The following is a 13,037-nucleotide window of genomic DNA, read 5'->3' on the forward strand; positions in this document are numbered from 1 at the left end:
GATACCAGAAAGGCATTCACCACATCGCGCCGGCATGGCACTAGGAGAGCGCATGTCCGGTGGTTGGTAAGTGACCACCACACTAATCGTAACTTTGAAACTGAAGGATGACTAAGGAACTGTGCGACACTTCGAGTATCCACAGCAAGCGTCCATACCTGTATATCATAGAAGTGTAACCCCGAACAGCGGCACTTGGACCTAGCGATTGCTCGCTTTCAGTCTTGGCACTGTTATCACAGGTGTCACAGCAACTATCGCGAGAACTCTCCTGGTATGTCAGTGGCCATCTTGGATAAGGGAAAGAGGTGTACATGGATAAGCTTGTCCTCATAGATCCACCCTATTTATGCATTACGCATACTTTACTGTTAGGAAATATTATATTATTGTGTCTCTATTGACCTTTATGTATCGCCCTAACCATATAACCCACAGCAAGCGGCCATACCTGTATATCATAGAAGCGTAACCCTTCTCGCTCGGAGCTTGGCACTGTTATCACAGGTGTCACAGCAACTATCGCGAGAACTCTCCTGGTATGTCAGTGGCCATCTTGGATAAGGGAAAGAAGTGTACATGGCCAGTCAAAGGATATGCAGGTAAGGGATTCCAACTTGTGTTCCAGGGATACTGTAGCAATCGGTCTCAGGGTTTATGATATGTCTCCTGGACGGTTTGTCCAAAGTCAGTATTTTCATGGTTCATTTTCACTCGTTTAGCCTCCGACCGTGTTGCCGTGGTACCCTAAGGAGTCAGACCACCCGCTTCCGACCTTGCATGCTATGGTCCCAACACTGGTTCCCTCCCATTGTAATATCCGACTGCAAAATTTGTGAGAATTGTTACGTTTGCAAAGAAAACGGCATGGCTAGAAAAATAGATAAAATAATAGCAGACTGTTAAGATAACTCTGGTTGGAGCTTGGCAGCGAATAGCGGTGATTGTCCCTTGGTCCCATATGAAGAGTGATCAAGGTGAAAGAACAACAACCAAAACAATATGGTTAGTGCGATACATAAAGATCAATAGAGACACAACAATATAATATTTCCTAACAGTAAAGTATGCGTAATGCATAAATAGGGTGGATCTATGAGGACAAGCTTATCCATGTACACCTCTTTCCCTTATCCAAGATGGCCACTGACATACCAGGAGAGTTCTCGCGATAGTTGCTGTGACACCTGTGATAACAGTGCCAAGACTGAAAGCGAGCAATCGCTAGGTCCAAGTGCCGCTGTTCGGGGTTACACTTCTATGATATACAGGTATGGACGCTTGCTGTGGATACTCGAAGTGTCGCACAGTTCGTTAGTCATCCTTCAGTTTCAGAGTTACGATTAGTGTGGTGGTCTCTTACCAATCACCGGACATGCGCTCTCCTAGTGCCATGCCGGCGCGATGTGGTAAATGCCTTTATGGTATCTTGTATCTAATTTTATTTACACTGAAAATAAAACTTTTACACTGTCAAATTGTATTGCACTTAGCTGCTAGTATACACTTTTATTTTTTGTACACTTATAACACCTCCGATATGTAAAACTATTTCACTTGTTGCTATTAATCAATTATGATGTCATATCCTGTGGGGGATTTAAACCCACCTTGTAACACTGTCTCACAATGCTTGAAAATGGCTACATTGGGCACATTTACTAAGGGTCAGTCGGACACATTTTTGTTGGGTTTCCCGACTTTTTTACTGTTTTGCCCTGAATTGCCCCGGGTTTTTGGCGCACGCGATTGGATTGTGGTGCATCGGCGCCGGCTTACATGCGACACAAATGGGGGGCGTGGATGTCGGACAACCCGACTGATTCAGATGTTTCCATACATCTGCAATGTGTTCTTTACACACATATATATTGTTCTTCACATACTATTTTGTTTGCACCGTTCCGCGCGTATCTCCCGACAAGTAAGCAGATGTGCCGAACATCTACAATCTATTCTTCACTGTGTTCTTTACTGTGTTTTTCACTTAAATGATCCTGTGTTCACTGTGTTCATTGTTTTTATTCTATTCTTCATTGTTCTTCACTGTGTTTTTTTAATTAAATGCTCGATCTCGAGCATGTTAATTATTCATGTCACCTAGCAACTAGAGATGAGCGAACATGCTCGTCCGAGCTTGATGCTCGGTCGAGCATTAGGGTACTCGAGACGGCTCGTTGCTCGGACGAGTATTTCCCCTGCTCGAGATCGAGCATTTAATTAAAAAAAACACAGTGAAGAACAATGAAGAATAGAATAAAAACAGTGAACACAGGATCATTTAAGATAAAAACACAGTGCAGAACACAGTGCAGAATAGATTACAGATGTTCGGCACATCTGCTTACTTGTCGGGAGATACGCGCGGAACGGCGCGAACAAAATAGCATGTGAAGAACAATATATATGTGTGAAGAACACATTGCAGATGTATTTAAACATCTGCAATGTGTTCTTCACACACATATATATTGTTCTTCACATGCTATTTTGTTCGCGCCGTTCCGCGCGTATCTCCCGACAAGTAAGCAGATGTGCCGAACATCTGTAATCTATTCTGCACTGTGTTCTGCACTGTGTTTTTATCTTAAATGATCCTGTGTTCACTGTGTTCACTGTGTTCACTGTTTTTATTCTATTCTTCACTGTTCTTTACATCTGCTAACTTGTCGGGAGATAATATACGCACGGAACAGTGAAGAATAGATCGCAGATGTTTGCAAATTATCAGAAGACATTATTTTTCAATTAAATAACACATTTTATTCCTGAACCATGGTCCCTTTGAAAAATGCTCGGGTCTCCCATTGACTTCAATGGGGCTCGTTACTCGAAACGAGCACTCGAGCATCTGGAAATGTTCGGCTCGAGTAACGAGCACCCGAGCATTTTAGTGCTCGCTCATCTCTACTAGCAACCCATCCATTTAAAATGCATTGCACTTGCAATGCTTGCGAGTGCAATGCATTTTTGATGCGTCTCCATAGACTTGAATGGGGCGGGAAATATTGGCGTGAAACGCAAAAGTAGAGCATGCTGCGATTTTGACGCGCGTCAAAGCAAACGCAAGCACGCGCATGAAAAACAACGCAAATGAGGAAAGACCCATTGGAAACAATGGGACAGAGTGCAATGCAAGTTCTGCGCGTCAAAAACGCTAGTGTGGAAGGGGCCTTAGCTGGTGCGTTGCACTTGTCCACATGTGAATAAAGAATTGAACCTCATGGAGTGCTGCTTCCCTGTATTGGATATCCTGGTAACCCTGAGGTTGTGAGTTGAACCTTGCTAGCCTGCACCCACACTGGATTACAATCCTTTTACACACACTGTGCCGCCCTTTATCTTCTGATCTTATCACAGAAACAGATGATCTTTTGTTTTTCACGCATCTACCTTGTTATATTTTTATCTAGAATGAGAGAAAAGCAGAATGTCTGAAGAAAATGGAACAGCAACAACTCATCGAGGCAGAGAAGAAGCGGGTGGCGCAGCTACGACAGCAACAAATAGAGACTGAGCAGTTCAACTTTTTTGAAGATCAGCTCCGGAAACAAGACTTGATCCGAGACCAGCTGAAGCATCACGAAAGCCTTAGCCATAAGTCTAAGGTGTCTGAGCAAACAGATGGAACCATGATATCTTGTTGTCCTTCTCCTAAAAGCCATTCAATGGCTAATGTACTATCTGGGAAAACCGTAAAGAATGATGCAGCAATGTATGCTGGACAGTCTCCCCCTATAAGTAGGGCCTTAAAACCAGCAGCAACTCTAAGTGCCGTACAGAGTAAGTGTTTGATATCTAAGACTGTAATATAAGAAAAAAATTAATGAAATTAGTGTTTTCCAGTAAAAGTCACCTTTATTGCTGCATATTCAGCGAGAGTAAAAACTTCTACAAGAAAACCGATGCGTTTTGCATTTGATCTAAACCTGTGATACACCTTCACACGGCTATAACCTTCCTGTGCCATGGCACTGCTCATGCCCCACTGGCACTGGTTTCTTAAGATGAACTTCCAATTAAAATTGATTACCATATGGTGCCATCCTACCTAAAAGCCTTCCCCAATATCAATATAGTCATCCTTATTTATTATGCAATGTTTTCTTACTATGTTTTTTTAAAATTCTTTATCAGATGAGATTGTGGACGGCTTGAGGATAGTTGTTCTACCCAAAAATCTCTCGCAAAAATTTTTGCAACTGGCAGAACCAAATACCAGTAGAGGAATTGAGACGTGTGGGATTCTTTGTGGTAAATTGGTAAGAATTTTTTTTTTTACCTTCATTAGGAAACTTTGAACAAGGATATATCGACACACTGTACCTAATTGAATATAATTTGCTCATTGGTCATATACTTATTTAAGTAAAGGGAATCTCCAATAAAACAAAACTGTGATTCCCTAATTTTACATTGACTGACAGTTTGTTTAGATGTCGGCTATTTTTCTTCACATAGCTTATACACTAGTACCTTCGCTTGGCTGTACATGTTTTCTTAATATGGACCATATTAAGGGGTGATATAGAAGATCCCCCCCACACATAACATGTGTCTATGTGTTCCGTTGATATTGGTGGGTTTGGGGTTCATCTGCATGATGTCCAGTCATAGTGTCATACATTGTATAATGGTTCTACTGGTATTGCCAACCCCTTTCCAAAGCCCAACCACTCTCTCCTAAAGTCCGATCTCACAGCAGGTGGTCAATGGACCACCTTTCCCCAGATAGTTGCTAGTCCTGCCTCTGGGACTCTTACCTATATTTTTTTTACTATATCCAGAAATACCTAATGTCAGACTTTATGACAATACAATACAGCATGACAACCACACTATTCAAATGGGTAACCTGGAGACTCTAATGGGGATTGGTTGTCAGGCCACAAAAAAAAGTAAATAAAAAACTGAAATAAAACAAAAACCTTTTGCACAGTGGCGTAGCTAGAAGCTGATGGGCCCCAGTGCAAAGTCTGTGCCAGGCCCCGACTATAATGTATGGTTTATAGTAATAGTCTTCTCATATGGGAAAGTGACACCATAAGGTCCCCCTAAACCTCTTGGGCCCGGGTGCGACCGCAACCTCAGCACCTCCTAAAGTTACGCCCCTACTTTTGCATCAGTCCAATGCCTCCCTCTTCAGTTCTTCAGAATCATAACTCAACTCATGTCAATAAGGGAGCAACTTCCTAAAGGCTAGACCTCCTCAGGGAACTAATCTCCTGAAAAGATGGGATTCTAATGGTTGTGAATAATTTAGTGAGTCACAGCTGTGCAAAAATCATTTTCTAGAAATTGGGGTTTTCATTCAATTGCAGATCTCCATTTATTTTTTCTATAAAGCCATTAGAATAATTAAGATAAGTATTTAAGAAATGGGAAGAACAAGTCATTTTTGTAAAAATATCTGCATTGTGTGAACACAATTACGTCTCTGGTTAGGTTTACTTGTGAAATAAAATAAGTTAGGAACATACAACTCTTACTGAATTTTTTTTTACATAGAGAGCTGATACAGGCTGTTTTTTTTACATGGGGTCCTCATAGAGAGCTGATACAGGCTGTTTTTTTTACATGGGGTCCTCATAGAGAGCTGATACAGGCTATTTTTTTTACATGGGGTCCTCATAGAGAGCTGATACAGGCTGTTTTTGAACCCTAAGTAGAGATGAGCGAGCACTAAAATGCTCGGGTGCTCGTAACTCGAGTCGAAATTTTTCCGACGCTCGAGTGCTCGTATCGAATAACGAGCCCCATTGAAGTCAGTGGGAGACTCGAGCATTTTTCAAGGGGACCAAGGCTCTGCAATAAAATGTGTCATTTTATTGAGAAATAAGGAAGTCAGTCCTGTTTGTTCGTTTTTTTTATGCAATGGAATATTCGTGGAACTTCAAAAATGAATGACCCGTGTTAAACATCTGCAATATGTTCTTCACACATATTGTTCTTCATATACTATTGTGAAGAACACCTTTCTGCACTAATGTCTTCTGATAAGTTAGCAGATGTACGGAAACATCTGCAATGTGTTCTTCACTGAAGAACACATTGCAGATGTTTCCGTACATCTACTACAAGTGCAGAACGGTGACCTTCACAATAGTATGTGAAGAACAATATGTGTGAAGAATCTGATAAGTTAGTAGATGTACGGAAACATCTGCAATGTGTTCTTCAGTGAAGAACACATTGCAGATGTTTTCATACATCTACTAACTTATCAGAAGACATTAGTGCAGAAAGGTGTTCTTCACTGTGTAAAAGCTCGATCTCAAGCAGGCGAAATACTCGTCCGAGCAACAAGCCGTTATGAGTACTCTAATACTCGAACGAGCATCAAGCTCGGACTAGTATACTCGCTCATCTCTAACCCTAAGCTATATGGACCTGTAGTTGGTTTAGGGTCCCAAATCCGTGTAAAAGGTTCTCTTTTAGTATCTGTTTGTGTTGGTATACAGCACAGAGTCAGAATAGTCGAAGTAGTACTGTTCTTAATATTTTATATTACAATGTATTGGACCGCTAAGTATCATGTTCAAATTGTTGGTTGACTGACGGTCATTAACAGCTATGGGAAGAAATATATGATTTTCGGAGCCTGTAAACTTATTTCAGGATAAGACTCAATTATCCGTGTAAAATAAGATCCTGGTGCAGGTAGTTTGCAATAAATACCTTATCCATTATCTATACAAGAACCTTTGTCATTATTAGATGCTTCCAAACGAGTTACATTATTTGCAGTGTGTGCTCCATCAGGTAGGGTATAAAATGTTTTCTAGAATTCCCTCTTTTATGTTAAAACTTGTCTGTTTACCTATTAAATAGACTTTGCTCCAAAGTCATATGTAAATAAGTTGAGAAGAGTCACTATTGGCAGAGAGGAGTCACTTTTAGTGGCTGGAAGAGAAGCATCACTTTATCTTATTTCTACATGACTTTGGGATTTTCAATAGGTAAATGGCTCAATTTTAATAAAATAGGTATTTCATACCCTACCTGAGGGAGCTGGTAGTTTAGTGGTGTAAAGCTGGTGACGGGTTCCATTCAAAGTAACACTCACACAAAAATCTTTATTTTCTGTCCTGAAAAGTATATGAGTGCAGAAAATTAAAATGATTTGGGGAGGGCTGTTTTCATTTTCTCACCCAACTTGAAGGATCATTCATTGGAAAATAAAATAATTCATACATTGTGTAGTGTAGGAGTTAAGGGGATGGAACACGTTTCTGTGATTCAGCCACAAAAATGGATATTATGCTACACCCCTCAGACCCTGCACTACTTATGACCAAACACTCAGCGATGGGCATGAGGACAATATTGGGGCATATTTACTTACCTGTCCCGTCGCGATCCTGCGGTGCGTTGACCGACGAGGATTTGGGTCCAGCGCGATTCACTAAGGTCGTGCGTCCAATTTCCTGCATGTGTCACTTCTGCGCCGAGGTCCGCCGGAGTTCACCTTCTTCTTCCTGGTGCATGTGAGTGCGTGATCTTGCGACACATTTAGTTTTTTCCGAATCCGTCGGGTTGTCCAACGGCCACGGCCCTGATTTCTGTCGCATGCAAGCCGCCGCTGATGTGCCAAAATCCGATTGCGTGCGCCAAAAACCTGGGCCAAAACGGTACAAAACGGCAATATTCGGGAAAACCCGACGGAATCGCGGTCCATGGACCCTTAGCAAGTGTGCCCCAGTGTGACCGATTCTCTGTCTAATCGGTGACTACTTTGGGAAGTTTGATTTATTTTGCACAGTCCTATCCTTACTAATTTATCAATTGCAATTTATTAAATGTATCAATGTAAATTAATCAATTTACATCTTAGTCTCTTGTTGCTTTTTCTATTTGGCAGACCCACGATGAATTCACCATTACACATGTAATTGTACCAAAGCAGTCTGCAGGGCCAGACTATTGTGACATGGAGAATGTGGAAGAATTATTCAATGTACAAGATCAGCACAATCTTCTTACCTTGGGCTGGATCCATGTAAGTAGAACATTTAGGAAATTGGTTCTGATATCCTACAAAGACCAGACTACTCAGTATTTCATTGCTATAGAAAATACCAAAAACACTAACTCATATTTGACTGGTATCTGGTATCTTGCCATTGTTCTTCTTGGATCTTGTCTAAGGACTGGATGGCACATATGGCAAATATGGTTAATCTTTTCAAAATACTTTCTATAGATGGCACCAAAGTTACAGGTCACAGTTACAGTTATTTCATGGCCAGAGGTATAATGATTGTGGTTGCAGGGGGTGTGATCGCGATCAAATTTGCGGCCGCATGTACGTCCCCGCAGACGGCCATGTGAATGTGCCCTTAGGAAGAGTATGGTGCTGGGTTTATATGTCTGTGCAGCATATAGTACAAAGAGTTTAGGCATATGGGGCCCTTATCCAAAATTCACACCAGGGCCCACTGGTGTCTAGTTATGCTCTGGTTTATGGCTATTTTTTGGTCTTTTTACAATGAGTTATAGTTTGGGTGTTATTTGCTTGCAGAATTGGAATCTGGAAAATTTATCAGCAAAACAACCATATACTAATTGAAACACAATATTATCTTTAATAATAAAAAAATTATTATAATTGTCCCATGTTTTGTCTTTCCACGGGTGGTTAAAAGGTGGTCGTGTCTTGCACATGGATGACATAGAGCCCTAGCCCAAAACTTTTCGAAGGGTGTGTGTAGTTTTTTATTGTAGTGATAAAACCATGATAAAATGAATATTCTGTGATACATCTACATTAAATCATATTCTGAATGTGATCATTATTACTAGTCTATGGACCATATTGTCAAGAAAGGGTAAACTAGAAGCTTTTCTGTGATGGTGCCCATCCAAACAAGCAAAGTGTCACACGTGTGGGGAAAATTGTAGGGAAAAGTCTCTAAGGGAAGAGTCTGTGGACCCTCTGGACCACTGCGGGGGATGATGGTACTAGTCGCAACCCGGGACCGGAGTCTAAGTGGCCCCTGGTCTTCGCCAGAGCCCGCCGCAAAATGAGATGGTCTTGCTGCGGCAAGGTGCCACCAGGTTGTTCCACGGCTGCGACTAGGCCCACGGTGGCAGCCAAGGTAGGGAAGCAGGAAACGGGAACCACAGGATGGCACAGGAATGGATCACCAGAGTAGGAACCACACGGACAGACCACCGGAGTTGGACATAGGAACAGACCTCAGGATGGCAAGACCTGGGCAGGATGGCAGGATGGGAGGACCTCGCCAGGATGGCAGGACCTCGGCAGGATGGCAGGACCTCCGGACCGCCACAGGAATGCAGAACTGCCACAGGAATACAGGACTGCCACAGGGGTACAGGAAACACAGGAATCCCAGGAACACAGAGGAACACTGGAGTACAGACACACAGAGGAATCCTAGAAACGCTGGAACACGGAGGAACACTTGGAAACACAGGAGGGCTTTCACTTCAGGGATAATAACTTGAAGATCCGGCAGGGGAAGCTGAGAGCTGCAGAGTTATATAGCAGAGCTGGAAATGCGAGCGCCAATTCGGAGGACTCTGGCCCTTTAAATCACAGATTACCGCCACATGTGCCCTATAGAGCGTGGGCGCGCGTAGGGTCTAGTCCTGTATGGGAGTGGAAGCCAGGACATAGAAGACCGGGACCAGATCCGCGACATGGATCGCAGGGGCACCCATGACATAGGTGCGGGCCGAGGAAGCTGCGCGGCACAGGGGAACACATGGATCACAGGGTCACCTGTGACACAAAGGCAATTTCAGCCATCCCGATTGGATCCTCCTAGCTACCCTATAGCAGTTCATATTTGGGGAATAATTTGGGGAAGAATTTGGAAATTTAGTATCAAACATCTAAAAATGGTCCCCAAAAGGCAACAATGCTCCAGCAGATGTTTCGGATTTCTATAGAAGTTAACATTTGTATTATGAGAAATTATTCTTGCCTTATTATGAATTACAGATTATCAGAAGTACAAATACAAATACAGTGATGATGTGTTCAGGTTTTTTCTCTTCCAATTATTATTTCCAGACATTTGTTCTGGACAATTTGACTGGCCACAAAAATTGACAAAGGTGTGAGAAAGTTGGATTCAAATCTGATTTTATATTGTAAAGCATGCCAAACCTTCGTTAGATCTATAAAAATAAGAGCTCATGTTATTTCTGGTTGTAAATAACTTGTATTCTTTGTTTTCGAGTTTTTTGTCTGATACAATGTATTACACATTGTTTTATATTCTCTTGTACTCAGTGGCGTAACTAGAAGCTGATGGGCCCAGTGCAAAGTCTGTGCCGGGCCCCCGACTATAATGTATGGTTTATAGTAATAGTCTTCTCATATGGGAAAGTCACACCATAAGGGCCCCCTAAACCTCTTGGGCCCTGGTGCAACCACCCCCTCAAGTTACGCCCCTGCTTGTACTTCTGATTTACGACTACTACTACTACTTACTGACCATTTTATTGTACTGTAGCACCAGACTACAGTACATAGTTTATGTAACCTGGATCAGTAATGAATTATTCTGTTTCTTTACAGACACATCCAACACAGACGGCTTTCTTGTCCAGCGTAGATCTTCACACTCACTGTTCTTACCAGCTCATGCTACCTGAAGCCATCGCTATTGTTTGTTCACCAAAGCACAACGAGTAAGTACACTGCATTGTGAATACATACTCTTTTGATTTTGCTTCCCAATATCCACCTTAACCCCTTAAGGACCAGGCCCTTTTTCGTTTTTGCGTTTTTATTTTTCACTCCCCACCTTCAAAAATCTATAACTTTTTTATTTTTCCGTGTACAGAGCTATGTGATGGCTTATTTTCTGCGTAACAAATTGCACTTCGTAGTGATGGTATTAAATATTCCATGCCGTGTACTGGGAAGCGGGAAAAAAATTCTAAATGCAGTGAAAATGATGAAAAAACACATTTGCGCCAATTCTTGTGGGCTTTGTTTTTACAGCTTACACTGTGCGCCCCAAATGACAGGTCTATTTCATTCATTAGGTCAATACGATCACGGGGATACCAAATTTGTATAGGTTTTATAATGTTTTCATACATTTACAAAAATTAAAACCTCCTGTACAGAAAAAAAATTCTTCATTTTGCCGTGTTCTTGCGCTAATAACTTTTTCATACTTCGGTGTATGGAGCTGTGAGTGGTATCATTTTTTGCGACTTCTGATGACGTTTTCAATGCTTCTATTTTTAGGACTGTGCGACCTTTTGATCACTTTTTATAGAATTTTTTCTATTTTTCAAAATGGCAAAAAAATGCCATTTGCGACTTCGGGCGCTATTTTCCGCTACGGGGTTAAACGCAGTGAAAAACGGTTATTATATTTTGATAGATCGGGCATTTTCGGACGCGGCGATACCTAATGTGTTTATGATTTTTACGGTTTATTTATATTTATATCAGTTCTAGGGAAAGGGGGGTGATTTGAATTTTTATGTTTTTTTAATATAATTTTTTTTTTTTTACTTTTTTCTATTTATTTTTTTCACTATTTTTCAGACTCCCTAGGGTACTTTAACCCTAGGTTGTCTGATTGATCCTACCATATACTGCCATACTACAGTATGGCAGTATATGGGGATTTTGCATACCATCTATTACAATGTGCAGATCGCACATTGTAATAGATGGCCTAAAACATGATAGCCTCGGATCATTGTGTGATCCGAGGCTGTCATAGCAACGGATCGCCGCTCCCCGGTGACGTCACGGGGAGTGACGATCGGAGCCAAGATGGCGGCGCCCACGCGCCGCCGGCTCTTTAATGCCGCCGGCAGCTTTGCCGGCGGCGATCAAAGGGTTAACACCCGCGATCGGTGCAAGCACCGATCGCGGGTGTTAGCGACGGGCATTTGCTTCATTATGAAGCAAATGTCCGGTGAGTATGAAGAGGGCTCAGCCCGTGAGCCCTCTTCATACTCCCCCATGCGCAGTAAGACGTAAGGGTACGTCTTATTGCGCTATGGGGTTAAAGTAGATAAATCGCACAGCACAGTATTTATATACACCAAAAATCCAAAAATTGGATAGCTATTTATCACGTAAACCATCTCAATAATCTTAACAGTTAAAAGCAATATGCAAAATATGATACATAACATTTCAGATAGTTGGGTGTCCACAGATTACATCATTAAAGGAAATCTGTCACTATATTTTTCACAAATACAGCTAGTGACAGGTTCCTATAGAACCTATGGCACGGGTGCCAGGGGTGGCATTCGGAGCCCTTTCTGTGGGCACCCAGGCCTTCACCCCAATTTTCCAGACAGGACTCAAGGCTTTCCCCTGTGGTCCAATACAGCCCAGGATGTGCCATGCTCCGCGCTATTTTAAAGTGACATCCTTGGCTGCCAGGACTACAGGAGGAGCGAGAAGGTGTGGATAGAGATGGATTGTCATTGGAGCTCCTGCTCTGGGTCCCCTGATCCTTCCTCTTCAGGGGACCCTGAAAGGAATCTACAATCCAAATGTCTCCATCATCTTTCTATTGTATTGGTGAACGCATGAAGCCAATACGATTAAAACCTGTGATACAGCAGGGATCAATAAGTTACTGCTTAAATTGTCATGTTGGCACTTTGCGACATATAAGTGGGTTTTGGTTGTAGCTTGAGCACTCTGTCTCTAAAAGGTTCGCCATAACTGCTATAGAGTATACTAGTAACTATCTGACACCCTTCTTTTAGGTAAAAATTGATTCTGTTAGATCCCCATAAAATCAAAGTTAAAATCAAAGTTGCCTGGTATCTAGGGATCTATAGTGAGTCGGGGGCATGTCATAATGTCATGTGACCAGAGGTCCTTTATCCTCTTAACATTAGCAATCTGTACTCTATGCACATACCTGACTGCATAAAAAATTATAGCATGCCTGCATGGTCTTCTACTCCTCTCCATGCAAGCTGATGTGATTTGATGTGATATGCTGTAATTTCATGAGATATATGCCTGGTGTACAGTTTGCTAATGTTAGGAGGCTAAATGACCTGTGATG

General features: G+C 42.0%; 2 protein-coding genes across 5 annotated transcripts in view; one reads left to right on the plus strand and one right to left on the minus strand.

Moving 5' to 3' along the window:
* Window positions 1-477, minus strand: part of ANKRD22 (ankyrin repeat domain 22) — an 83,939-nt gene extending 83,462 nt beyond the window's left edge. The window contains exon 1 of the mRNA XM_072130865.1: window positions 452-477. Coding sequence (XP_071986966.1) covers window positions 452-462 — 11 coding nt within the window. The 5' untranslated portion in view covers window positions 463-477. The remainder of the gene's footprint in view (window positions 1-451) is intronic.
* STAMBPL1 (STAM binding protein like 1) overlaps window positions 1-13,037 on the plus strand; it is a 59,288-nt gene that overhangs the window by 42,322 nt on the left and 3,929 nt on the right. For all 4 annotated transcript variants that reach the window (XM_072130859.1, XM_072130861.1, XM_072130860.1 and 1 more), the window contains exons 6-9: window positions 3,414-3,783; window positions 4,138-4,262; window positions 7,862-7,999; window positions 10,553-10,665. In XM_072130859.1, the coding sequence (XP_071986960.1) occupies window positions 3,414-3,783; window positions 4,138-4,262; window positions 7,862-7,999; window positions 10,553-10,665 (746 nt within the window). The remainder of the gene's footprint in view (window positions 1-3,413; window positions 3,784-4,137; window positions 4,263-7,861; window positions 8,000-10,552; window positions 10,666-13,037) is intronic.

The sequence above is a fragment of the Engystomops pustulosus genome, chromosome 11 (assembly GCF_040894005.1).
Source record: "Engystomops pustulosus chromosome 11, aEngPut4.maternal, whole genome shotgun sequence".
Taxonomy (NCBI): domain Eukaryota; kingdom Metazoa; phylum Chordata; class Amphibia; order Anura; family Leptodactylidae; genus Engystomops; species Engystomops pustulosus.